At 35.4% G+C, this 27,664-nt stretch overlaps 1 protein-coding gene across 1 annotated transcript in view; it reads right to left on the bottom strand.

Moving 5' to 3' along the window:
- LOC140158782 (tumor necrosis factor alpha-induced protein 8-like protein) overlaps positions 1 to 24,683 on the bottom strand; it is a 67,394-nt gene extending 42,711 nt beyond the window's left edge. Inside the window, exon 1 of the mRNA XM_072181995.1 lies at positions 24,600 to 24,683. Coding sequence (XP_072038096.1) covers positions 24,600 to 24,603 — 4 coding nt within the window. The 5' untranslated portion in view covers positions 24,604 to 24,683. The remainder of the gene's footprint in view (positions 1 to 24,599) is intronic.
- Positions 24,684 to 27,664: the final 2,981 nt, after the last annotated feature.

The following is a 27,664-nucleotide window of genomic DNA, read 5'->3' as shown; positions in this document are numbered from 1 at the left end:
GGGCATACAAAATTTGTTGTCTTATTAAGTTTTCTTGCTTGCCTCGACAGTAGTACATGTTTACAATTACAAAGATTTTTTAATACAATTTCAAATGAAAATGCCACCAGAGGTGTTGCGTGTAACATCAGGGCTGAGGTGTGCCATGAGTGGTTGCTGACCTGCTCAGTACGGCATATTTTGTCCGATTGCAATATTACAAAGTTTGGATAATAACATTGTTATTTCTATTTTTACCGAAGACACATTTCTTCAATAAACCCAGATATTTCACAATAATTCAATGCCTCAAGCATTGAAAGCACAGTAGCGAAATACCAACTACTCTCCCATCATGAAGGCACGCAGGGGTCGTAGGTCACTATAAGTCATGCCAAGTTAAATGTCCTAAGGAAAATAAGCAAAAAATCAAATGTATCAAGAAATGTAAAACAATTGAGGTCATATAGTCTGCCCTTTGGAAATATAACATTGGCAGATCTCAATTGAGTGTGACAAGATTTTGTGACTGTCTGAAGAGGAGTTGTTGGAATTTTGGGAAAGAAACCAGTTAAGTCAAACAGACAGGAGAAAGTGTGGGCTGACATAAATTTCTTCCCCCTTTCAACATGCAACAACATCTTTATACATGTAGGTTTATATCAGGCATCCACCTTTATTCTAAACATTGTGAAAATCAGAGTCAAAAATAATTAAAACATACTAGCGATCACCTGTCTTTTGCGGTCAGAGTCTTTCGCGGTTTGTAAATTTTGTATATTTTGTGTACATGTAAATGTTTTATTTAATGTGATTAATGGTATGAGAGGAGATTCATTTAGAAATATAATATTTAGTATCCTTTCCATATAAATCAATGGCTTGAAATTGCAATTAAATCAGGAACCGTCTTCTTGCCACCATATCATATCCACCGTGAGAAGTCTTGCCCTGTTTGATGCTGGCCGCCCTTTCTAAATTGTATATTTTTTTGTGAAAATTGTTGTTTTTTTTGTAACAACCTGTATATTAAACCGTTTAAGAAACGCAAGACTACACTACATGTACAACCAAATTAATTGTTATGTAAAACTGATGTAGTGAGACAAGGTCATTGTCAAATAAAAAACACAAGATCCATGAGACACTAATACAAAGACAGAAAAAAAAGGAAAAAGGAAATAAATCATTTTCAAATAACAGGTACACTGCACTAATTCACTGTGTTGAACTTCCTCTGTAATTATGGAAAATTTGTGAACTGAAAATAGTAAAGTAAATAAAATTGCAGGGTATTATACCTAATGTGTTTAATATAGAGAACTCCATTAACAATTGTGAAAACAAAATCAATTTTTTGATGCATTTAAATTTGTGCAACTTATGCAAAGAGCTTTATATGATTTCAGGATTACAAGAGAAAGATTTGTCTTCCATGAATTTGTATTTTCTTTCAAAAACTAATCTGTTAGCTACAAAAATATATTGTAGGCTTTTTACACACATTACTAAATATAAAAAATGTGTGAATATTTTATCACAAGATGAATAGATATTACAAAGTCATTGCACACAAAAATAACGTGAGATTGATGGCCGCTAACTCAATTACAGCTGAACTGACTGATTTCTATAGTAGAATTCCAGGGTCTATGTTTCTTAATAATTTTTACGACTGGGTCTAAAATCATAGAATTATCCGAGTAGCTTTTAATTCAAGAATAAGACCATCGCAAAATGCAATATAATAATATGTAGTTCATTTTCTATGTAACCTTTTTGGGGACACTAGGCAGTAAAACAGGGCTGTCAACTCTCATGCACTGGCCGTGAGTCTCGCGCATTGGGTCACTTTCTCACGGTCCCACGCCAAGGTAGTATAATCTCACGCCTAGGTAGTAAATCTCAATCAAAAAACTGGAAAATTAGTAAAATCTCACGCATCGTCATGAATAATTTGTTGCTCTTACCCCCCTTTTCACATTCTCGAGCTACGTGGCATGCAAATAATCATGGTACAAAATGAACATTGAGTCAGCAAATCCCGATGCACGCCTCTGTCTCACGCCAAGCAATTCCAAAAAGTTGACAGCCCTGAGTAAAATCATTACATTTTTTGGCAAGATTTTTTAACAGTTTGTACCAACAAGTTAAAGAATTTTAGGCATACTACTTACTAGTAACTCTGGCCCGAACTCTAGAATATCTCCAAGTCAGTGTTAAGCTTAGAGCATTAGTTCAGGGTTTGTTCCTTATTTGGAGTTATATAGAATTTTGATAAAAACAGCTAAGATGTGCAACAGATTTGTCACATATCTTCAATTTCTCAAGCACCTCACAATGAGCCTACCTGCTGAGCTGAATGTGCAGAACGTGTATTTATATTTCTACGATATTAGTTTCACTATTTTACACAGTGCTGTCTTTGCGCTATGTTTTTAAATTTTGATACAGGCCCTCAGTATGTTTCAAATACTGTATGTCTGCTGGGTTGTTTACGCCATTGATCATCCATTCTTTTGACGATGCCCAAGTTAAATTTGAATTTGGGGCACTAGGTTAACTAGGTAACTGTATGCTTGTCCTAAGGTTCACTAGTCTGAAGATAGGGGTCGCTAGTCCAAAATAATGAGGTTTCGCTAGTCCACAAAATAAAAAGGTGTCGCCAGTACGAAAGTTAAGGTCAGGGGGTAAGGTTACATGTAGGGTTACATTTAGAGTCAGGGTAGGGTTAGGATGCTTGCGAACTTTTCGGACTAGCTACCCCTTTTTATTTTTCAGTGAACCTTACGACTAGTGGACCCACCCGGTTTATTAATTTATTAACATATTTTCAGATTTTGACCTGTAAAGCTGCAAAAATAGTCATCATAGTTGAAATCGTTGCTTTTAGTTGGTGCTGACTCAGTGACTACACAAAATCTGAAATCATACAACCCTTGTATATACATGTGCCTCTATTTCATCTTTTCTCTCCTCGTCTTCATCTTAATGTCTTCAGGGACTTTAAAAATGATGTCAACAAGTCCTTCTACACAATCAACCCTTCTATAGTCATAGATTTTTAAATCTATACTATAATCAACACTGTGCGATTGCAGAGGCAGACAGCTATAATGCTGACCCACTGTGGTGATGACCCTTGTTTTGTGCAAGTATTACTTAATGCATTTTAAAACATCCATCATATATTTTAAAAGGTTGTGAATATGATGTCATATCCTACAGAAAATAAAATGAGATTCTTATAAATAATCTGTGACGAATCAATATTTTTTTAGAAAATTGGCTAAATGATTTCATGAAACAGAAGGTGATGGTAAGTAGGCAGTAGCCAGTGGGTGCAAGGGTGACCTCCTCCCCATGAAATGACTCTCAAAACAAAAAGTCTGTCTCAAGATAAACTGATGCAGACAATTTTCCTAAAATTACCATCAAAATTGCCTAAAACCTGAACCCCACCCGTTGATGCTCACGCTTCACGCTCGCGAAATCTGCCTTATAAAATCTGTGCCCCCCACACACACACAAAATAAATCCTGGCTATGGGCCTGGTGATGGTCAATGAATTAAGGTGAAGTTAAATGAAGAAAAAGAAACCCTGTTCTACGGACGGTCGGTCGGTCGGGCGGCCTTATTCCTTTTCGGAAATGACCCAAAAAGTCACCAAAATCTGTAAATAATTTGCAATTTGAGAAAATACAAAACAAAATTTTGTTCCTGCAATTTCCGAAATTTGGGTCGGCATTCATTTGTACAGGAACATTTTTTTTCCCGATTTGTTCAAAATCTGGGTCAGTCGGGCCCGTAGAACTGGGTTTTCTTTTTTCGTCGCCTAAGGGGAAAATTATCAAGTTTTTTGTGGATGTGTGAAAAGCAACATATCTCCCTCTCTTCCATCATGGGTTGTATAGTCAAATACGTTTGGCACAATTCACCCGTTTTGGCTCCAAATGTATTTTTTGAGGAAAATTACAAATAAATAAATAAATTCACAGATTTGTAGAGTGCCTGGAACCAAAACCAAGTGTTTTTGGCTTCCATAATCACATATTTCTGACAAGCATATTGTATTGTATCTCCAGCTTTATTCTTGATGAGTAGTGTTTTCTTTCATTTTGTAATTTTGTATGCAGCTTAACCAATATAGTTTTTGCACAGTCAACACAACCTACTCTTTTTGAGAGATAAAAATGGCCAAACCCTGGAAGTCGTAGCATACACATTGATCATATCCATGTTTTAATTGATCAAGATCTAGTTTGACATTTACCAAGCAAGCACCATATTTATTTGTCTTATTTGATAAGATAAAATCATCACATCCAAGTCCTACTCCTACACAAATGTATGCCTGAAAATTGTTATGTAAAGGACACATTGATAAATCTACTTATTTCCTGCAGCAGGACAAGTATGATTTATTTGTTTCAAGAGATGTTATTACTGATTGTGTAAGGTAAGGTACGCTGTACGAGATTCGCTGATCAAAAAAATCATAACAAAACAAGACATAAACAGTATGCAGCCCAGCCCTATAATCAGATAATGCAGCATGATTACCACGGACTCTGCCTATTATACTTTTATTTTAAAAATTTTAATATTTTTAAGATTCTTGCAAGCAAGGTTCACTATTTGCCGGAAAAGTGGCAAAAACTGGCCAAAACCTGTTAATGCCAATTTTTGCCGGGTTGAAACCAGTAAAGTTGGCAATTGGAGATGCTCAATTCTCTTATGCATTTGTTAAATTTAATTACACCTTTTCACCCTGATGTGGCAGTGACGTCAGCATGTACGATGCATTTCATTAGGCGCAGCCTGCACAGCCTCAAATCGCCAGCATTTGTGTACATACGCGCGCACTTACAGACGCCGCATGGATGTGCAAGTGAAACAGCTGCCGAAACGTGTTGAAACCCTGACAAAGGAGCAATGTGAATACATTTTCAGAATATCAGGAAAATATAAAGACAAATAATCTTGTGTCATCATATGTTATGTTCTCATAAAAGGTTGCCAACATAAACTAGTCAAGTTGCCATGGCAACTTGAAAGCAAAAACAAAGAATAAGTTCTACATTGCAAACCAAATAATTTGTCCATACTTCTTGATTGATTGACAGCCCATAGGTTAAGCAGCAGGACATTGTTGCACTTCTTTGACTTTTCTAAAGTTATCCTTATCACTGTGTCAATATTGACAGTCTAAATAATGACAACATGTTCAACTAGTCTAAAGAATGCGCTCTGTCTTATTTGATAGTTGGTTTAAAGTCACAGCACTTTAAAAAGAGTAACGTTTGTATTCATATCCTACAAAATGTATGCGAAATTATTGCCTGTGCACGTGCAGGGTGTGTGGATGTTACGAGCCCTGAGCTTTAAGCAATCAGCACCAATCATATTTGCACCTTCAATATTCTATCCTGGATCATAGTACCAACTTGCTGGATTGTCACTCCTATCCTGAGAGTCTTTGACAAAGATGTGAAGTATTTACAGGAATCATTCACTGCACTAGAAGTAAATATCTCTTCTGACATTTCGAACAGTAATGATTTTCGCTACACTACAAAATAACTTCAGAAATTATGACTTAAATAAAGCTAAAAATGGTCTAACAATATTATTAAACAGATCTATATTGCAGTTTAAAACAAGGCATTTAACCAAGGCACATCAGGAAAAATCTCAAGTTGTGGGTAAAGGTCAAATGTACCAAAGATTTCATTTTGATGATAATCAGGTGAAAAATAAGTTAACTGATGTCATTTTGATCTCGTATTCCAGTCCGTGTGTGTCATACATCAAACATTTAATAATAGTAATATATTTTTGGCATGAAACCACTATCTCATTCATGGATCACGAAGCACCCCCTGACATTTACCCATGATTTAATTCCATACATTAAAGCTCCTGCATTTTGTATAATATAATGATTGCAAAAATTTGCCTTTTCAAAGTCATCTAGGGCTTACTGCATGATCTATATGACCAAATGTTTTGAGAAAAATTTGCTTCCTTTAATCAAAAACTTCAGCATTTTAATAAATGACAATTTTGGATATTTAAAAACATACGCACTATTACGCAGTTCCAGCAATTGTCACATGATAACCCCCTCTTTTGGATGACATTCCACTAAATGACCCATATTAATAATTTTTTTTTAATGGATCACTAGTATAAATGCAGGTTGAACAATTAAAATCTTTCAGCTATTAATTTCACTTTGTATTAAAAATACATGTGCCTCGCCCATAGTTTCCCATTCCGGTTTAAGTCACCTTTTCAGTTTTTTTAGGCCTTAATGATGGTACACTATAATTATTATGATTATGAACGCTTTGTTACCTGACCTACATAATATGTGACACTATCTGGTCCATGGGGGGGCCAAAGGAGGCATTTTTGAAAATTGAGTTACTGTAATTATTACATTAGGCCCATGAAAATCAATTCCCAGTTTATCATCACTTTTTTTTTCCAGGTTGGTGAGGTGACTTTTTCATTTTTCATTATTTCATCAGATTTCATTATTGACCTAAAATGCGTGTTGATTTAAAGCTAAATGGAAATAAATGCGACGAAAAAATGTTCACGAAAGGTAGGGACTAGGAAAGTTAGAAAAGAGCCTGGTTTTGCTTCCAAGTTATGAATTTATATGTTTTACAAACAAAAATATATGAATTTCCAATTGCTAAAACTGGTGAAAACACTGATACTTTGAAAATAATGAATTATTTTGGCATTTTTAAACATTTGATGCAGGTATTTTTGGTTTCCAAAAAGTGACGCGGGCGGGGGACAGTAAACTCGGAATCAACTTTCACGCGCCTTATACTGACAATAGGCTATCATTTACTGAAAGCACCAAAGGTCTAGCATACTTGGTTCTAAAGTTGTGAAGTTTTTTGATGTCTATTTTCTTATGTATTTGATTGTTTTTTTCTCCATATTTTTACCTTTATCTCAGTTTCAAATTTGCCGCCTTTGGCCCCCATGGACCAGATCGTGTCACATATATGTTATGTATTATGTATAACTTTCATTATCTTGATCATATGAACTTAAAAGCATTTTATTTTCCTTATTACCAAGAGATAAAATTATGCAGAGCTTAAATTTCACTATGCATTAAGGGATCTAAAATGAGCGTTTATTGCGTTTCGACAGTATTTTTTGTGGCACATGAGAGCACCTCAGACCTATCGAATTGTATTCTGAATACGAAGCATGTCTTTCTGATATCAAATAATTTTCATTTTTTGAAAATCACAATATAATACAAATTTTATGGCAAATTATAAAAATTTGATATTTTTCAATTGTTGATATATAACAGTCCTCGAAAGTAAATTATATAAATCTAATGATATATTTTAAAGTGTATGTAGCAGGGAGGAAAAGCCGACGGTCAATTGAAAATTTTGACCTTTCATATTGAAGATATGGATTTTTTCCCAAAAAGACCTAATTTTTTTGGTGTTTTGGGAAAAAAATCCATATCTTCAATACTAAAGGTCAAAATTTTCAATTGATCGTCGGCTTTTCATCCCACCTACATACACTTTAAGTATAAATCATCAGATTTATAAAGTTTACTTCGAGTACTGTTAAATATCAAAAATATCAATTTTTAATGATTTGCCATAAAATGTGTATTAAATTGCTAATTTCAAAAATTCAAAATTATATGATATCAGAATGACATTCTTCGTATTCAGAATGCAATTCGATATGTCTGATGTGCTCTAATGTCCCAAAATAAATACTGTTCAAACGTTCATACCCCAGCCCTTAATTTACCTATTTTCCCCTTTTTCATGTTCATATAGGATGTATTTTAAAATTATTTATGTTTAAAATGTTGAAGTAATAAACCAAATCAAATTGTTAAATTCTATGACATAGCATAGACCCTGGAAACCAGGGTCTATGGACATAGTGACATTTTCCCTACCTCTGCCTGACTCTACCACAAAGGGAAATTGAAGTTTTGAAATATGTTTTCGTCTCAAGCCTAAAGCCAAATCAAATACCTGCATTCAAACCACTTACTGTAACAATTGAAATCAATCTATAATATTGTATCGCATAAATAGGAATCAATCAAATCTAAAAATAAAATCAATGTTAACAATGATGACTACACAGCAACCTACAAGCCTGCCAGTGAGCCAGACCATCGCTTTATTTTAGCTAACATAAAATTGTATACAAAACATTTCATCAAAAGAAGCAATAATTTATTATGAACTTGAAAATTCAATCTAGAAATCAATATCGAAATACATGTATACATCTGTGATACATGTTTGACAAGCTACCTCCTGTGAGAGTCACCATAAAACAGTCAACACTGAATGTTACAAATCATTAGGGGGGGGTAAAATGCCCAAACAGTATGCCAAAAATTACATACCTCCCTCCCTTGGCTTGCCAAACATTACTTTTCCCTCCCCTTCTTGGCCTGCCAAACAATCTTTGCCCCTCCCCCTTTGCACATGCCAAATGTTTGGGTTCCAATTTGCAAACCAAAATGGTCTAAATGTATAAAGCAAGAAAATTTTGCATATTTAAACATTTCTGTACTGTTTGCCTATTACCCAGGCCTTTTTAGAGTGTGTTATTAAGAAGGTGCTCTGTAACATGCCAAAATCTGCATACCCCCCGCTTTGGCTTGCAAAAAAAATCTTGACTCCTCCCCCCCCCTCAATTTTATCCTCCCCACCAAATTGTATAAAAAGCCCCTATAGGATTGTAAATTTGAGAAGTAAAAATAAGACAATAAGAGGGCCACCCTTTTCTTGTATTGCATGTCTACTGAAAACAGTACCCTTCTTTTACCAAAATATCATTATCAAATTCATGGTTAGTGCATTCACTCTTTGAAATGACTTCAAATACCATATTTTCAATTATTATGAATTTTAATTTCTCTTTATTACATGGGAATAATTTGTCAATCAATCAAATAAATGTATTTTTGTCATCATTAGTACCACAAGTACGAATATATTTATGCACCCAAATGCAATTAAGCCTAATGAGTCAAGATGTACATAAAACTTAAAACGAGATTTGACTAAAATAATGATACAAATGCTTTTGTATCTTATTGTTTTCAGTATAATGATAACTATCATACATTTTTGAGAACCATATGTCCAAATTTGATGGGTATTTCTGCATATTATTCTTAAACCTGTGATAAATATTTCCTTTACACCCAAATAATGTGTCCAATAAAACGTAAATAATGGATGAGGCGCAGCCAAACCCATTATTTAAACGTTTTTACTGCCGAGGACACATTTTTGAGTGTAAGGGATAATGCTGCACCCTTTAATTTGATCTATTTAATTACGGTACCACAAAAATTGTTTGATTTAAAGTGAAAATATCACTTTTTAGCCAAAATATTTGAAGTTCTTTACCTCAAGGTGGAGCGTGTACACGTAGCCAAAGCATACATTGTATAAGTGATAGCGAGTATTAGGCTGAGTTCACATAGAAGTATACTATTCGGGTATATGGTGCATGTTTTGCAGGTGCACGCGTATTGCTTAAATCGAACAAGGTAATTTCATAGTACCCGGTCACATAAAAGGGTACTATTCAAAAAGGCCGTACCTGCGTATAGTATAGTAAAGTAGGAATTGTGCGTGTTCGATTTTAGTGCAGCGTTATGTGCTGTTTATGCTATATCGCAAACAAACTCTGTTTAAATTGGCACAGTACATTCCATAATTTACCTCAATCATATTTTCACTACATTGATTAATTTACTGAGCCGAAAAATTGACAGATTTCTTAATGACCACAATCCATTATATATTACAACCATCTCAGCCAATCATTCCAACATTTATGCAGCTTTCGAAAATATTGATTTTTTTCTCCATTTATAGTACTACGAATGTACATTAGTATAATTGATTTTTAAGTAGATAAACAAACTAATTAATGATGAAAATATTATGTAATAATATCATATCATATATCAACATCTTCAGTCAACATTGCAATATCACTTTTTTGTCTCCAATCCATCTTTTCTTTTGCAATGAGAATTCCATCATTGTGTATGACATCCATTTTTGGACTGCACAGCTCCGAAAGACCCTTGAATTTGGCTAAAAATGTATAGAGTTCTGAAAGACACTTAATATTTAACCCTAACCCTACCCGTGGTTTTTGGCTATCGGAAGGGAAAGAAGGAACGAAAAAGGAGAGAAGATGAAGAAGAAAGTCACTTGGCACCCCCGGGATTCGAACCTCGGACCCCTCGCATGCCACGCTGGCCCACGCAGAAGATCCCCAGCATATAGCTACACAGGTGACTTTGGCCCGGCCAACAATTCCCTGGGTATATATGACTTGGTCTGATTGCGTCATCAAGTCCCGTGGAATGCATGCACACAGAGTGGTTTTAATAGTGAGCTTTAGTGAGTCCTAGTTGGGTTAGGGTTTAGGCCCCGCTATATTCTTACAATTGTCAGGAATAACTCTTAGCAGGTAGCCCTGACACACATTGATCTATATTAAAGCTCTTAACTCAATGCTCCAAGTGGTTTTTGGCAAATGGAAAGGAAAGAAGGAATAAGGAGTGAAGATGAACAAAGAAGTTGTTTGTTTTGGTGCGGATTCAAACCCGAGACCCCTCGCGTGCCAAGCACTAAGTCGACAACTAGAAGCCAATGAAACCGTGCGCATATCACTTAGCGTGATTGTGTCATCGTATCATGTGGGATGCATGCATGCCCATTGCCCAGTGAATATTACATAGTATTTTGTAGTACCTGTACCTGAGACTGAGAGTGTTACAGAAAGTGACATTTTTAGTTTGCAGCTCCAAAAGCGCCCTTGTACAGTATGTCTTCAACTCCCACACACCCACAATTTCCAGTCTGAAGGAACATACCCAACAAAAAATATGATGTAACCCCCTCCCATCAGTGGCTTAGCGTAGGTCATCATATTGGGAAGCGCCAGGTCTGATTGGGGGAACAAGCCATTTTTCGGCAATTTTCCTAGATGGGATTTTCTAAAATTTCTGATCGATTGGGTGGCACCTACCCCCTGCTCCAATGACACTTTACTTCCATCAGTACCAAGGTTCTACATCCAATTCATTGTCTACATGTATCTCCAATAGCAGTATTTTAATACTCTGTGACCTCTTGTAACCCCTAACTGTCATATTACCAGTGTCATATTTCAATTACATACATGAGTGATGGCTCAAACCAGATGTTCCTGATTTCTAGACAAGTGACAGACTTGAATGTGAACTTTTGACCTCTTGTACATGTGCTAGTCATGGTGTACAATGTACCATGAAAATACAAGTAGCTGACGATTTACATGTACTTGTTGAGTTGCTGTTGAGTTGGCGTCTAAAACTTTTGACACTTTCAAAGAAGTTTAGACACACACACATATGATGCGTACAGCGTACTATCATTATATAGATGTTGTTTTGAGTATACCTAAACATGAACTATTGAACTACCAACAAGTGTCCAGGTACAAGTGTCCCATCATGAAACCAAGCTAAACCAGGCAAGGCATAATTATGAATCCATGGACATGCAGTACCCTGATCAGCCTACAACTAAGATTTTAATCCACACTCGGGTCCACACTCTCCCATCCATAGACTTCTCCCTCAATCCAGCCCTTAGGGTTGGCCTTGCGCTACCCACTCGCATAGTCAAAAAAAGTACTGATATATGGGGGTTTACAACAAAAGCAGTTTTTGGTGGGATGCTTGGGTAGGATGAGCATCCCGCCCAAAACTGCTTCTGTTGAAACCCCCTTAATATTGATGATTTTGTGATGTATTCTCAAAATTGCTCAAGTGGATGTACATGTAAGGGGTTTTGAAACAAAGCACTTTAATTATAGGTTTTGTATCCACTTCTGCATATCTACAATGTAGGGTCCCCAATATTGATCAATAAAATTGATCATGTATGGGCCGCATAATAGCGAGCATGCCAAGGGACAAAACTACTGACAATGCAACGCAAAACTGTGGCACATACCCGTATTCTATCAAACCTGGAGACCCCTCTGGGTTAAATTTCATGTCTCAACCTCCACTGATAGATCTATATAGATCGGTTAATTACATACATGTAGAAGTCCAATCAAGTTCATGATGAGCTCATGGATTGAGCACATTTCAGCTTCAAAACCTCAAAATACAAATTAAAGGTATCTTGATTATAAAAGTGTAATGTCACTTTACATCAATTCTATTTTTAGGAATGGCAAGGATATGAGTCATAATTATGAACAGAAAACTATATACAAAAATAACCAAATCCAACCATAATTTCGCATGTGCATAATATTGTAGATCTATCACCTAATGTGGAGCTGCCAAGACAAATTATGTTGAAACAAATTGTTAAAAATTTTTGATTTTGGCATAACCTGAGCTCCCGGCTCGAGCTAACCTGATATTTGGGTCTGGGAAAAAAGAACATGCCAAGATTTCGGAAATATGCCTTTTTCCCAAGCCCTACCTGAAGAAAATTACCTAATTTTGTTTTAGAACAAAATTAATTTCTGCATAATTAATGAAGGCCATTATAACATAGTGGGAGTAGAACATAGCCAGATTGGCCATGATTACGTACTTTTCATGCATCTACCATATTTCCTCGAATAGTCGCCCCCTTCAATTAAACGCCCCCACCACTTTTTACAACCAAGATGTGTCAAAGTAGTAAGCTTACCGAATACTGAGGTGCACACATGGATGCTAATGGTGTCGGTGATTGGCGAAAATGTGGTTGTAAACGTGGAAGTCATTGTTCCTAAGTTCATCATTTCAGCTTACCTAATGATTATATCAGGAATTATCATTCTATAAATGACCTCTAATAAACACCCCCTTTTGGAAAATGCAACGCCCCCGGGGGGCGACTATTCGAGGAAATATGTTATAAACTATCCTGTATTAATAAATCTATAATCAAATTTGATGGCTAAAAATTGAGATCTACCTGTATCAACCTCTCTAAAGCAAATTCACCAGGTACAATACAATACAATCTTATTTTGATGACTCTCCAGGCAAGATATATTTATAACCCCATGAGAACTACCTGCCGATTGGCCAAAAAGAATTTATAATTATCAATTGGACCAATCAGCAACATTGTTAGAATAATTTCACCAAACAAAAAAATTAGGGTGAATTATTTGTAAAGCTCCATTCTGATTGGTGATTTAAGTGAAGATATCATGTAATTGACCAATCAGAGGCAATGTTAGATCGGCGGTAGTGCTCAGGGGGTTAAGATCGTAGAGCATCACCTTAGTTTAGTTTGCTCAATTAGATCAATGACTTTGTTTTTCCATGTTTACCTTTCTTCCCTCTCAATCGATGTTATGATATCTAACTCACATTTTAATATTATGTTCATTTTCGTTTCTGTCGCAATGTTGACAGATTCAATATTTATTTAGTCTCTTTCCACAATAATGATAAATATTTGTTGAGCCAATTTTCTATTACAATCCATTCTATGGCACATCTAGTCTACTTAGGATAGTTAAGCAAGCAAATATCAAGCTTATAATTTAACTTTACAATTCACTTGAGTCAAAATTTATGAGGAAATAATTGTATTTAGATTTTAAATTTGATTTTGATTTTACTGCTTAGGTACCCAAACAGCAATGTTCCACATGAACAATCAAGATAGATTGTGCCAGCCAGGGTTAACTTAAACACCATTTTCTTTTTGAAACTAACTGTGATAGATATGCAACTCTCTAGACACAGGAATGACAGCTTAAAATACTCCAAAAAAAATGCAGTGATTTACATGTATTGTGTGCTACGCACAGGCACATCGCCTAGACGTTGATCCACAAGCCTCAGCACACTTTACAGGTTGTTGCTGACCACTACGGCCCTATATCATTCCATAAACCATTTTTCAACAACTCAGGGACTTAGCAGCTTCAAGAGCACACACCGTAGACATTCCACAATTGACCATCGCAACCAGAATCAGCTCCCCCAGTTTTGTATGAGTTACAAGACAATTAGCAGTAAGTTCCTTGTCCAGGGAATTTCAAGCCAACTCATTTTTTCCACGAGAGCATACTAAACCATCACCAGGGTTCGAACCCGCAAACTCTCACACCATAGTTAAATGCCTTATCGATTAAACTTAATACTCTACAAAGGACAAGTACTCTCATGGTTCAATTACCCAATCCTAAATTAACCATATGGAGAGCAGAAGTCGGTATTTAATATACAGGTGTTGCCAATTAAATTGAGAATTTATCTTTTTTGCCCCAAGTCTATACAGGCACTATACAGGCAACCACCAATAAGAAGAGATGCTGTGAGCATGCGATACCCAGAATCCTGGCCCAGAAGTTTCTCTTCTAGTTCTAGACCTTAATACAAATGCAGCACAGAAGAATTCAATGAAAAAGAACCATTTTTAATAAAACTGTTTATTGTAAAAGGTGCCAAATTTGATTATTTCGAAGGCTATATTTTAATTGCTGTAAAACTATGGTCCAGAATTGAATAAGTACCAGTTTAAGTTAATTAACATGTAGTGTTTTGATTCATAAATTTTAATATCTGCTGATTGAACAAGACATGGTCGAATAGATTCTACTGTCCCATGAACTTGGAAACTCATTATGACTCATTACACAGTTTCGTAGTTTTCATGACCATTATAAAAAAAAAAAATTAAATACCCAAATTAAAATATACATTTCAAAGCTGCTGTAGAACTAGCCCCATTCAGAAACCATGACGCCCCTCGAATAGTGAGCGAAGCGAGTAGTAAGTGTAAATTTTAGATCACCATACAGGTTCATTACAGAGGCTGTGCAAAGCTGCTACAGTGGAAAAAGATAATTTAGTGAAAACTGCTATTTTATTTTGCAGTAATGTATGGAAATTTGTAGGGCATTATATTCTTCGGTAAATTGCGGGGTAACTTTGTATCAAATAATCTAACATGATATGACATTGACCAACAATCAGCAAAACTGAACAATTTTCAAAGATTTTCAAAGAAAATTACAAGAATCACAAAATGTCAAGGCCAAATGTAAAAACTCACATTTTAATTTGTCTAAATTTTCCCTCTTATTTTCATAAAGACTGTAATATGCAGTTGTAAAACATATGTATTCAACTTACAAATAAAACATATCAAATTCAAAAAGGTAAACTAATATAAAAAAAAATAAAGAAATTTAAAAATGAAAACATTCTCCTTGTTAGAGATTTTACAATGGTCCAAGTCAGCATAGAATCAAGTGATTGCATTATAATTAGAATCGACCTTCTTCACATCTTGTTTTGTAAGGCAGCAAGGTTTGATTTGATCAAATATTGTGTAATACAAATGCCTATTGATGGTGTGCAGATGAACGCAGGATGATTTTAAGTGCCCTAATTTTGTGGCTCTAACATTAAGATTTTTCAGGAATAATTTAATACAAAATTGATTTGCAGCCTGATGCAGAGTAAAATTGATAAACTGTAGAAATTTGTTAATGAGCATATGTGCCTATTAATGAGTTGCTCGGACAGGAACAAATTTGTAGGGTAGCTTAAACTTTTTCATTTTTTTTCTTTTAATTTACAAATATCTGGGTTACCATGGTTACAGATGTATGCAGGCTAATGAGGCTATGTATTCATACATAAGGAACAAACCAGGAGTTTGATGACATCATATATATATATAGGCCTTGATGTTAGGAAGCTGACTGACCACCTCCCTCACTGTAACATTATTAAGTAAAATGTTAAAAAATTCCAAGCTGAAGAACAACTTTGACAGATATTTTAACCAGTTTTTTAATAAACATAATCAGACCTATTGACCCCCTCCTCACAAAAGGACTTTTGTTAAACAAGATGTCATCAAACTTTTGGTTTGTTCCCTAAACGCATATATCAGGTACAAATTATGGGAGATTGAAATTATCTTTTCATTTTCACAATTACCTCCTGCTACAGCTATTGCTATTTCTGTCACTTCATAAGGATGACATACACTCATAAAAATGCACTCAATGCCAGGTGTCATCTTCATTTTATAGGACATCGCTCTGCTCCACAGTGCTTGCTCACACTAATATTTTTTAAAAGATCCTAGATTATTATTAGTCTGCGATTTATTATTGTGCTAGATTATAATAATAACATCAGATGTGATTAGGAGATGTGATTGTACAAGGTATACCATTGACCTAGGAAGGTCGAGACATCATTCTGCCTAAATTTGTGCCAGGCCATTTTTACATCATGACATGTCTTCCTCTTTTTTGTGTTTTACCAGGAAATAAAATTGAAAAATATCATTTTATAGTAAATCTACATGTATAGTTGTATACACTTGTACATGTTGATTTCTGCAGTAATGAACCATTCCATGTCATGGCTTGCATTGTTCACTAGCCAATCTGTACAAAAATGTGTAATGTTTTTGCAGGATTCCACCACCACCACAGCTGACAGCTCTAAAACCAAAAGCAGTCTCATGCCAAAACAAAGTAACTTTTTAAGAATAGTTTATTTCTTTCTTCCATGATGATATCAACGCATAATGTAGGAGGTCTTCATAATACATTATCAACCTTCAGAGTTTAGAACCACTCTTTTTTAACGGGCAGTGAAATAACTACGAGCCCTGGATGGGAAGGTAAAATAGGATAGAATTTTTGGCATACATTTATGGGGTACTCTCGCATTATATTTCTAGATCATTTAAGGGTCGCAAATTGGGAACCCAAAAATATGGCATGTGCAAAGGGGGAGAAAATATTTTTTAGCAGCCCGAGAGGGAGGCAAGCAATTTTTAGCAAGCCGACAGGAGGGGCAGGCAATTTTTGACATGCTTCTTCAAAATTTTATTGCACAGCCCCTAAGCAATATACATGTATGAACACCTCATATTTATTCAATTCATCATTCACTACCTCACTCACTCAGCCCACACACTCACTCATTCATTCATTCATTCATATGATTAATTCATTTATTCATTGAACTTTATTTCCAAGTCACATGGCATTTTACACAAAATATTTGTTTTATATATGTTTATACTTTCATTCGCTGGACTGAATAATTGATTATTTTTACAAATGATATTGTAATGACTTGTCAAATGAAGCTGAAATTCCCTGGTTGTTACAATGCCAGCCCACAATGAAATGAATGAATACCGTACGGTGTACACAATCTGCGCCACATCCACAGTTTCTGCATGTACCGTACATACTTCAATGTATGTGATGGCAATGACCTCTAACTCTCAAACAATCACATACTTTTATTAAATGTACAGCAACTTAATTTAAGGGATCGAACAGCAATGTTTGCTCAGTTTTATTGTTGGACCTGAGAGCACATATCAGACACACCCATGCGCGCGTATTTTTGCGGGGGGTTTTTAGGCGCCAGCCCCGGGTCAAAGTAGGGGCGGCAAAACTGAAGGGCGGCGGAAGAAGAAGGGCGGCAAAAACAGGGCGGCAAAAACAAATGGGCGGCAAAACGAATTAGCAATGAAAAAAGGCGGCAAAAAATTGAAAAAGTATAAAATTTTGATAAAATGGTTGCTTTTAGGCGCTCGCTCCTAAAATCCTTTTTTTTTTTTTTTTTTTTTTTTTTTTTTGCTCTTCACTTTTCAAACGACCGAGAAAAAATTGGGTCAACCTTTTCGGGCTGTTAAGGAAGGGGCGGCGAAATTGTTTCTTCTTCAGCCCCCGGGGTTGGGGCGGCCACGGTACGCCACTGACACCAAATTGCATTCTGAAAACAAGGAATATCCTTCTGATAGCAAATACACTATCAGGGGGTCAAACCCCCACCCTTTTTATTTTTCCGCCATGCTTTTTAGCCACCCTTGTTACCAGGAATTGAACCCCCACACCCTTTTGTGACCAAAGCTTACAACATTGTAATTTTCAAATTCAGAAGCTTTGTCGCTATCACAAATATACATAGTCACTTCCTGGTTCTCATGATCTGCACCATCATCATCCATTTCAGAGTTTGAAGTGATGCAGAATTTATCCTCATCTAACAAATTATGAATTTCTTCTTCATCTGAAACATTTGCAATATTAAATATTAGCACAATTACTTGCCTCAAAAGGTCCCTGTAGATTGCTATTTTCGAACTCATTTTCATCATCAATTTTTGTTTCCCCCTCAAGATCCAAAAAAACACATGTACACATCACTTCTACACATGGCTGACATCCTGGATCTATTATTATGATACATTCAGTGCGCGAGGGAATGTCAACATGGATCAGAATCATTGATTGTTGTAAATCTCAGCAAATTAATTTACGTAATTTTCATTTGCAATTTACCAAGAAAATATTAATGTTTTTGAAGATATCATCAAATTACTTTATTACCATACATTGTAATTGGTAGCTTTACCCACATGCTTTATATTTCGTTCCCACGCTAAAAGAAACCCACCCAAACAGCAACATTTTAACCCCGCCCACCCTTTTTACAGATTTTAAGAATTTCAAATCCCCATACTAGAAAGTGCGCCGGACAAACCAAAACAGTGAAATAATTTTGATTTTTTTTTTTTTTTTAATTGTGATAATACAAATTACATGACAAATTTAAATAAAAAACGATATTTTTGACATTTAACAGTCCTTGAAGTAAACTTAATAAACCTAATGATATGTACTTAAAGTGTATGTAGCTGGGATGAAAAGCTATCCATCATATGAAAATGTTGACCCTTTTATTGAAATTGCATTCTGATGCTTGCACTTCACGCTCAAAAAGTCTGTACTTTTAAAATCCGCACCCCCTTACAAAAAATCCAGGCTACGGGCCTGGACACAACGTAGTGCATCTGACAAGACTCATAACCTTGCGATAATAAATCAAATGCCCTAACCATTACTAGTAAATTACAGATTAAGACATCATCCTCTCAATTTATATAGGCACCGTATATGTCACAAAGTATACCTGAATGAGAGATTACCTTTTGTTTAGTTTCAACTGATTAATATTATTTGCTTTTTTACCACACACACTTCAAAATCTAAACAATCTAACATCATTCTTATCTCAGTTTTGACAGTTAGCAAGATTATCATAAGTTTGAGATTCCAAAGTTCATAAGCATTTAAATGATACTTAAATTTTAGTTTCGCGTTACTGTTATCAACAATTCAATTTCAAAAATACTACAACTTTCCTTGTCTATATAAAATGAACAAAAAACCTTCAGTCTTTGGAAAATAATGATTTGAATTCCGATGACACTATTTTCAATGTGTGTAAATTCATTAGACTTTTCCTTTACATTGTGAGCCATACACAAACTATAAAGTGGGGTTATTGCACCCCCTAATTTTTAATTATAAACGAACATCATATACTGCTATATTTAGTACAAATGTATACTTTTGCATAGCTACATGTATGGGTCTCCTCTATCCGGTGATACCAAAATAAGTACAAACATGCCCCACATAATGTCTTTTTGACGCCATAATATCATGCGCATGCCCATTCAAAAGTATTTGAGCAAAATTGATATTTGGCTAAAAATTCTACAAAAATCAGGGACTGCCTTTTGAGGAGAGCGAGAGCAATCACTCTCTACTGCTCTCCTTAAATCTGATATAGGAGAGTGGTTTTTAGCTCTCCTTAGTTGACAATCCTCTCCTTATATTCCATTGTAAATGCTCTAAACAGCTCTCCTTGAAGGCTTCAGAAGAGCCATTTAATGCTCTCCCTGCAAATTCAAAAAGACAGTCCCTGCAAAAATGGAATTTTCACCAAAGAATCTCTTTTAAATAGAAAAGGAAATGACTAGATATCAACCTAACTAAAAAGTAAAAAGTCAGTAGCTGTTGGAATTATTTTACAGAAATGAAAATGATGGATTTTACTAAACCAATGTTGGGCCTCATCAACCCCCTCCCCCCCTGCCCTGGTCATCTTTGATGGCCTGTCTTACCCCCCGGGTAAGGTGCTGCGGTAATTGTAATTTTAATTGTATGTAAAATAATTTTAACATCAATCAATTGTAATACTTTGATGGCTGCTAAATTCTGAACATGGATACAATGGCAAATGTGCCAACAAAATTCACAGCTACTGTGTCCCAAAGTCAATAGAAATTCAGAATAGGTCGAAGTTAGGGCACTGTTTGCTACATAACTTCCTGGTCTATAAACATGATATGCACGGCATAATGCACCTACAACCACAGACAATTATACAGTCTGGGAGTCTGTCCATTCATCTTTTACAACTCAAATCATGTGACTTCAGTCTATTTGTTTGCGCAATGTACATTTTACACGTCGTATGTGTTTGGAAGTACATACACCTTGTACACGGTATTTGAAAATCATGCAGTGCATACCCCCCTGAACAAGCCTGTGTACATACAAATGATACTTGACATGCCAACTTGCCAAGGGAACATAATTTAACATGCACCTTTTGTATTCATTTTGCTTTTACGGTTTGCACAGTATTTCTAACAGATACATGTAGCTGGTTGAAAAAAATACATTTTTATTGTTTTGAGACCAACATTTTCTCTGAATGTCTGACTTTTGAAACCGACATAATGCGATTTGAACACTCATATTCACTAAACAGATATTGAAAAGAGCAAAAATGTTGATTCTAGTTCAGCTGAACTACTTCAAACTGCTGTTGTGAACATTTTATTACCATGCAATGTACGGCACATACGTCCTTTAAAAAGGACTCTCCAGCAATAACATTATGCCTTTATGTTAGAAAAATAATTCCGAATTGAGATGGTTTTATTGAAAACAAACTCATACTGACCATAAACGAATAAAAACAGCCGTCTCTCACCTCAACATGTAATATTAAAAATTCCCGGGCACCTAAGTTGTCTGGGGCAATGAAGTCCCATGCAGTAATACAATGAAGTAGCTACAAACCATGACGTCATTGCCCTAGACAATTTCGGAGCAGGAATTTTCAATATATTGTGTGTTGAGAGCCGGCTGTTTTTATTCGTTTTATGGTCAATATGAATTTTAAATAAAATCATGTGATTCGTGCTTGATAATTCTGACATAAGGTACGGTATAATGTTGTGATTGCTGGAGACTTCCTTGTAAAGGAATCGGATAGCAACATTTGCACAGTATTTTTTCTGAATACAAGGAATAATCAATATCTTTCTAATATCAAATAATTTGGATTTTTTTGAAATTTGCGAAATAATACAAATTTTATAGCATCATTGGACAATTTTGACCTTTCATATTCCCAAAAAGACCTAATATTTTTTGGTCTTTTGGGGAAAAAATTCTATTTTCAATATATAAAAGGTCAAAATTTTTGTATAAATTTTTAGGTGTTTTTTGGAAAAAAATGTATCTTCAATATGAAAGGTTAAAATTTTCAAATGAGGGACGGCTTTTCCTCCAAGCTACATACACTTTAAGTTCATATCATTAGATTTATAAAGTTTACTTCGAGGACTGATGATACTGTCAAAAATATCAAAAGATTTTGCTAATCATTTGCCATTTGTTTTATATCTGATACAAATTTCAAAAAAATCAAAATTATTTGATAGTAGAAGGACATTCCTCATATTCAGAAAGCAATATGATGTATCTGATATATCATGTCCCACAAAAAATACTGTCGCTATCTGATCCCTTAGCAATTTGTTTCTTTTGCATTGTTAAGGGATCTAAAATGAGCGTTTATTATGCGTTTCGACAGTATTTTTGTGGGACATGAGAGCACCTCGGACCTATCGAATTGCATTCTGAATACGAAGCATGTCTTTCTGATATCAAATAATTTTAATTTTTGAAAATCACAATATAATACAAATTTTATGACAAATTATAAAATTTGATATTTTTCAAATTTTGATATATAACAGTCCTCGAAGTAAATTATATAAATCTAATGATATATTCTTAAAGTGTATGTAGCAGGAGAAAAGCCCGACGATCAATTGAAAATTTTGACCTTTCATATTGAAGATATGGATTTTTTTCCCAAAAGACCTAATTTTTGTTGGTGTTTTGGGAAAAAATCCATATCTTCAATACGAAAGGTCAAAATTTTCAATTGATCGTCGGCTTTTCATCCCACCTACATACACTTTAAGTATAAATCATCAGATTTATAAAGTTTACTTCAAGTACTGTTAAATATCAAAAATATCAATTTTTAATGATTTGCCAAATGTTAAATGTGTATTAAATTGCGAATTTCAAAAATCAAAATTATTTGATATCAGAATGACATTCTTCAGTATTCAGAATGCAATTCGATATGTCTGATGTGCTCTGATGTCCCAAAATAAATACTGTCCAAACGTTCATACCCCAGCCCTTAAGTCAATGCGCCATCTGAGCACTACATTGTATTTGACAGCCACCACCTAAATCATTTGCTAAAATTTGCTATCCAAATTTTTGAAAGTGAATCGAACACTGGACAGAAATCTTTAGTTTTAAAAGCAATTTAAGGATAAATTACAAACATTTTAGTCATCATTATTAACAATCACAAAAAGCTTGACAAATCTGAAAAAAAAATCTGAATTTTTTTCTATTTACAGTTGACCAATAAACTGGATCTGGATCTGGATGCTGTACTCCGATTAAGCAGGAAACTAGCCTACATCGCATCAGAGGTAAAAAAACTGTTTTTAATTGCAGACACAGCTAAAAAGTTATAAGGCCACTTAATTAAAATTATTTGTTTTGCATGATCATTTTTGGCCTTGCATGGAATTGTTTTTAAATTTTTATTTTCTGAAAATACAATCAATTGGATTGATTGATCCCATGTTGATTGGTTGAGTTAGGAGTAAAATATTGGACGAGACCACTAAATATTGGGCGTAATGCATCCATTATTTTCACACACTTGGATTCATTAAAACATTTGCTGATGACCATGCATTTAAATTAGGGTGGTCACATGAAAATTTCAAACCCACCCCTGGAATTACTTTTTCTGTCAGGATTGTTCCTTCTGCAAAATGATTTAAAAAACCTTTTGAATCAACTCAATCGGACAATCCGTTGCGAAGATACAGCCTTTTAAAGAATCACAAAATTGGCCATTTTTGCCCCATTTTTAGGAAAATCCTGATGTTGTCATAAATTTGCATATTCATGAAGCGATAATTGTGGGAATAAAGCCAAAGAAGGCATGAGATGTATTGTTTTGTTTATTTAATGTTCATTTATGCAAATATTAAAAATCCAGGGTCATAATTGCTATATTTGCTTCTTTACAACATTTTTAAAATGGCTGTAATCACAAAAATAACTCTTTTGCCAGGACTTTTAAGGTAAATATGTGTGATTTTCACCATTGAGGGCGCTATTATGTGCCAATTATGACCTTCAAAGGCCTGTATTTCCTAAACTACACAACCAAATTGTCTGATTTTTTGCACAGGATTTTGCTCTGAGGGTCTAGATTGTAAAACTGAATATAGCATAATTGTACATCTTTGGGAAAATAGTTTTATTTGATGACAAACATTTATTTTGTGCGTAACTTTTTTATGCGCGACCGTACAAAAATGCTATATTCACCTTCATTACGAGCAGAAAATTTTCTATCTAATTAGGTAGTCGGGTTTGCACAGAAGTTACTAGGAGACAAATTATATGGAATTCAAAATGCCCAAAAGTTTTCCAACTGCTGCAGAATCTAGCTGTTACAATTTCCACCATACATTTGTGTATGTAGGCAGGGGTACACACAATAGCTAGCATTGTGGCCACGTACCCTATTTAAATGCAAAATCTGTAAAAGCTATGTACATTCCCGGGTACATTCACTGACTATGAGTATGATGGTCAAAGGATTATTCAAATAATATTTTGAATCAATCATATTAAATTTCAATAATAAGTAAATATGGCCTATACTGCAAACACGTGGAAACTGTGTTTGTGGCACAGATGCAAGACTCAAAATTGATTTTCAAAATTGAAGTTTTAGTCATACAATTTGTATACAATGCATGTAAACAAAATTGGCTTTAAAATTCAATCATGCAATTGAATAAAGTTCTCTCAAAAATTCATACAGCTGGACTGAGCTGGTTGATTTAATAGATTTCTAATAAAAGGTATCAATTCTGATCAATAGGTGTGACTGAGCAGTGTGGTTGACCCCCAAGCCCAGACATCATCATGCATGTCATGATCAATGCCTAAGGCTGTATTAAAATGTGTACTGTTGAATGAAGTCACAAACAATTGACCACTGAACTTGACAAGTGAAACTTATGTGTGCATGAACAAACACAGTCAGGGCAATGGAGTGGTATGATGGAAGTCTCAAAGTCAAAGTTGGAGTGTGCACGTACGTACCCACATGTACATCAAGCACAAAACATGACAAAATACTGCTTCATGATTTGATCATAAGCTAGTATTATCAACAGATGGAAGTAATTTCATTATTGTCGTCTAAATCTAGCTGTAACTTTGCAAAATCGAGTATTTAGTACAAAATCTAGCAGGCATAAAAATGGCAAAATGACATTCAATCAAAGACTTACTCATTGGTGCTGTTGTGCTCGGCAGGGATTTGCCCCGACGACTAACTACTCAAGTGAAACGACGATCTGGTTATTCCAGACTTGTATCCACCACGATTGTAACTGCTGTCACAAGTTGATTTCACGTACATATGCTACCCTGTATCTACGTCGTCTGATGATGAGAAAATGCGTTGATATCATGACATTCTGTGTGTTTAAACAGTGAGAGTGTATGCAGTAAACATAGCACTAATCTCATCCACTCGTATACATACACACAGCAACCTGCTGCATCAACATGAACGGTAAAATCACTTCCCGGTCTTGGCTGGTTTCACGTACAATGGCGCTATATTGTATGGGATAATAATACATGGAATCAGATAACTTTTCTTGTTCTGAACTTTTCGCATTTTCATAAAATTAAACAAGATTTATAATTATATTATGCAGATTGCAAAAAATTCAAATATTATATATTATTATTAACAATGAAAGCAGGCAAACAAGGATGATGAAACGTCATAGTTAGTACATTTGACTAATTCATTTAGAATATATAGTTGAGATCCCGGGTTGAGATTCACTATAATAAATATACTAGCTAAATGCACAGCTGAAAGAGTGCTCAATACCTAGGTAGAGCAAAAATACATAAATTTAACACATTTCCATGATATGGGTTGGTTTTTATTGAGATTCACTGCAGAATTAGATTCAGCCAAAAAGGATTATTATTAGACCTATTATAGTAAAATTCAATTAGCAGTTAAAAAGATGAATTTAGTGAATTGCATTTAAAATACAGAGTTAAAAACATCAAAAATACATTTATGAAACATAAAACATCAAAATACATTTTAAAACATTGATTGCGCCTAATAGGGCCTATCTGTTTTTGTAAAATAGGCCTTAAAGGCAAAGCCATAATGTAGGCTTGTATACGATCAAGTATGAAATGCGTGGTTTTTTTTGGTCAAACCTGATTTTTTTGGCATATAGGGCCTATTTGTAATGTTTACACATGCAATAGGCCTAACTTACACCTAGGGGCCTACATGGAATCAGCCAAATTTGTTATTTCAGTGTAAAGTCAAACAGATCAAGTTAGACATAGGGCCTATTAAGGAGTGTTCATAAATACTGTGATGGGGTGGAAATATATGGGGGGGGGGGATAAACAAAATTTGGATCCTAAAAAACAAAAACAAAAATAACTCCAAACGGTAATTTTAGCTTAAGGCCCATGAAAGTCAATTCCGAGTTTATCGTCACTTTTTCTTTCCAGGTTGGTGAGGTGACTTTTCATTTTTCATTATTTCATCAGATTTCATTATTGACCTAAAATGGGTGTTGATTTAAAGCCAAACTCATACATGTAATTTATAAACATCATGTTTTTATATGGGTAGGGACTAGAAAATTTAGAAAAGAGCCTGGTTTTGCTTCCAAGTTATGAATTTAGGCCCTATATGTTTTACAAACAAAAATATATGTTTCCAATTGCTAAAACTGGTGAAAACACTGATACTTTGAAAATAATGAATAATTTTGGCATTTTGAAAATTTGACGCTGGTATTTTTGGTTTCCAAAAAGTGACGCGGGCGGGGGACGATAAACTCGGAATCGACTTTCACGCGCCTAATTATGAGGTACCGTGGTAATAACATATATATTTTGGTTTCTTTTTAGGACATGAAGGGGGATCAAAAACATTTTAGACCATAGGCATCCCGGGGATAAATCCCCCCAATATTTTGCCAGGGGGTGGTCCATACAATCATTCCCCACCCCCTCAATGTTGACGCCTGAACTGACCAAATTAACCTTATATTTGCCTAGTACTCCTAGTACTCCTAGTTTAGCCCCAAGTGCACATTTTCGCGCGCATTTATTCCGCTTTTGCACCACATTTCATCAATTTAGCTCAATAGCAAAACGTTTTGCGCGCTTCCAGTGCATTTGTATCATAAACTTATTCTGTTCCCAAAAGGGGCTGGATTCACCAGTGGCGTAGATTTCTTTTTGACATAGGGGGCATGGGGTTGGAAAAAAATAGTGAATCCGGCACATTTTGGCGACAGATTAAGTTTATGGTATAAATTCGCGCGACATTTTGCCAAACTTGCTAAACTGATGAAATATTGTGCACAAAAATTGTGCTTTGGGGGCTAATGGCGAAATAATTATGAGGTTAATTTGGTCAGAAACCCACATAGGCCTATATAGGGCCTAGGCCCTACAGCCATGGGGGATGATTGTATGGACCACCTGGCAAAATATTGCCCCCCCGGATCTACGCCTATGGGATTCACTCGGATCTACGCCTATTGGATTCACTATATTTCAAGATTCCCCCCCCCCCCTCCAGGCATCTTTTAAACTAACGCTCTGAAAAGGCTTCGGAAAACAGAAACTGCATCATCTAGACCATTATTTAGGTTTACAAATCAAAGGGGGGAAAACTTTTTGTTGGTGTCACCCCCCCCCCCCCCACCCCACCGCCACCCATCCCCGTTCATAATTATAATTATTGCAGTACATGTACTCTAGCCATAATGATATGCGACAGGTTTGTGTTTGTGTGGTTTCAGACCTGTGTGGTTTTAAATCCATGCAGGACACCCTCTCTGTCAAGCAAACAAACGATTCATGTATTTAAAATTTTCAAATACATGTAGCAAGATTCCAGACAGATGGCGCTAAACAGATTAACTGGTTCAGGCCCTGGTTCAGGCCCGGTGCCCTTCAAAATACCAGCAGGCGGTTTCAGCTCAAAAATTGAACACGTAGGCGTAGATCCGGGGAGGGGGGCCGGGGATACCCCCCCCCCCAATATTTGCACAAGGGGAATGATGGTCCATACAATCATCCCCCATGTTGACGCTTTTTTGGGGGGGTTGACCAAATTAACCTCAGATGATATTTGGCCATTAACCTAAAAAGTGCCAATTTTTGTGGGCTTCGCGCGAAGTTTAGGCTATTCCATTTTTTGTCCAATATTTCACCAGTTTAGTTTCAATAATTAAGCCTATGGCAAATGCTTTCGCGCGCTTTGCGCACTTTTGTCCCATAAACTTAT

This window comes from Amphiura filiformis, chromosome 8 (assembly GCF_039555335.1).
Source record: "Amphiura filiformis chromosome 8, Afil_fr2py, whole genome shotgun sequence".
Classification (NCBI taxonomy): Eukaryota; Metazoa; Echinodermata; class Ophiuroidea; order Amphilepidida; family Amphiuridae; genus Amphiura; species Amphiura filiformis.
This window is presented reverse-complemented; position numbering and strand designations above follow the sequence as displayed.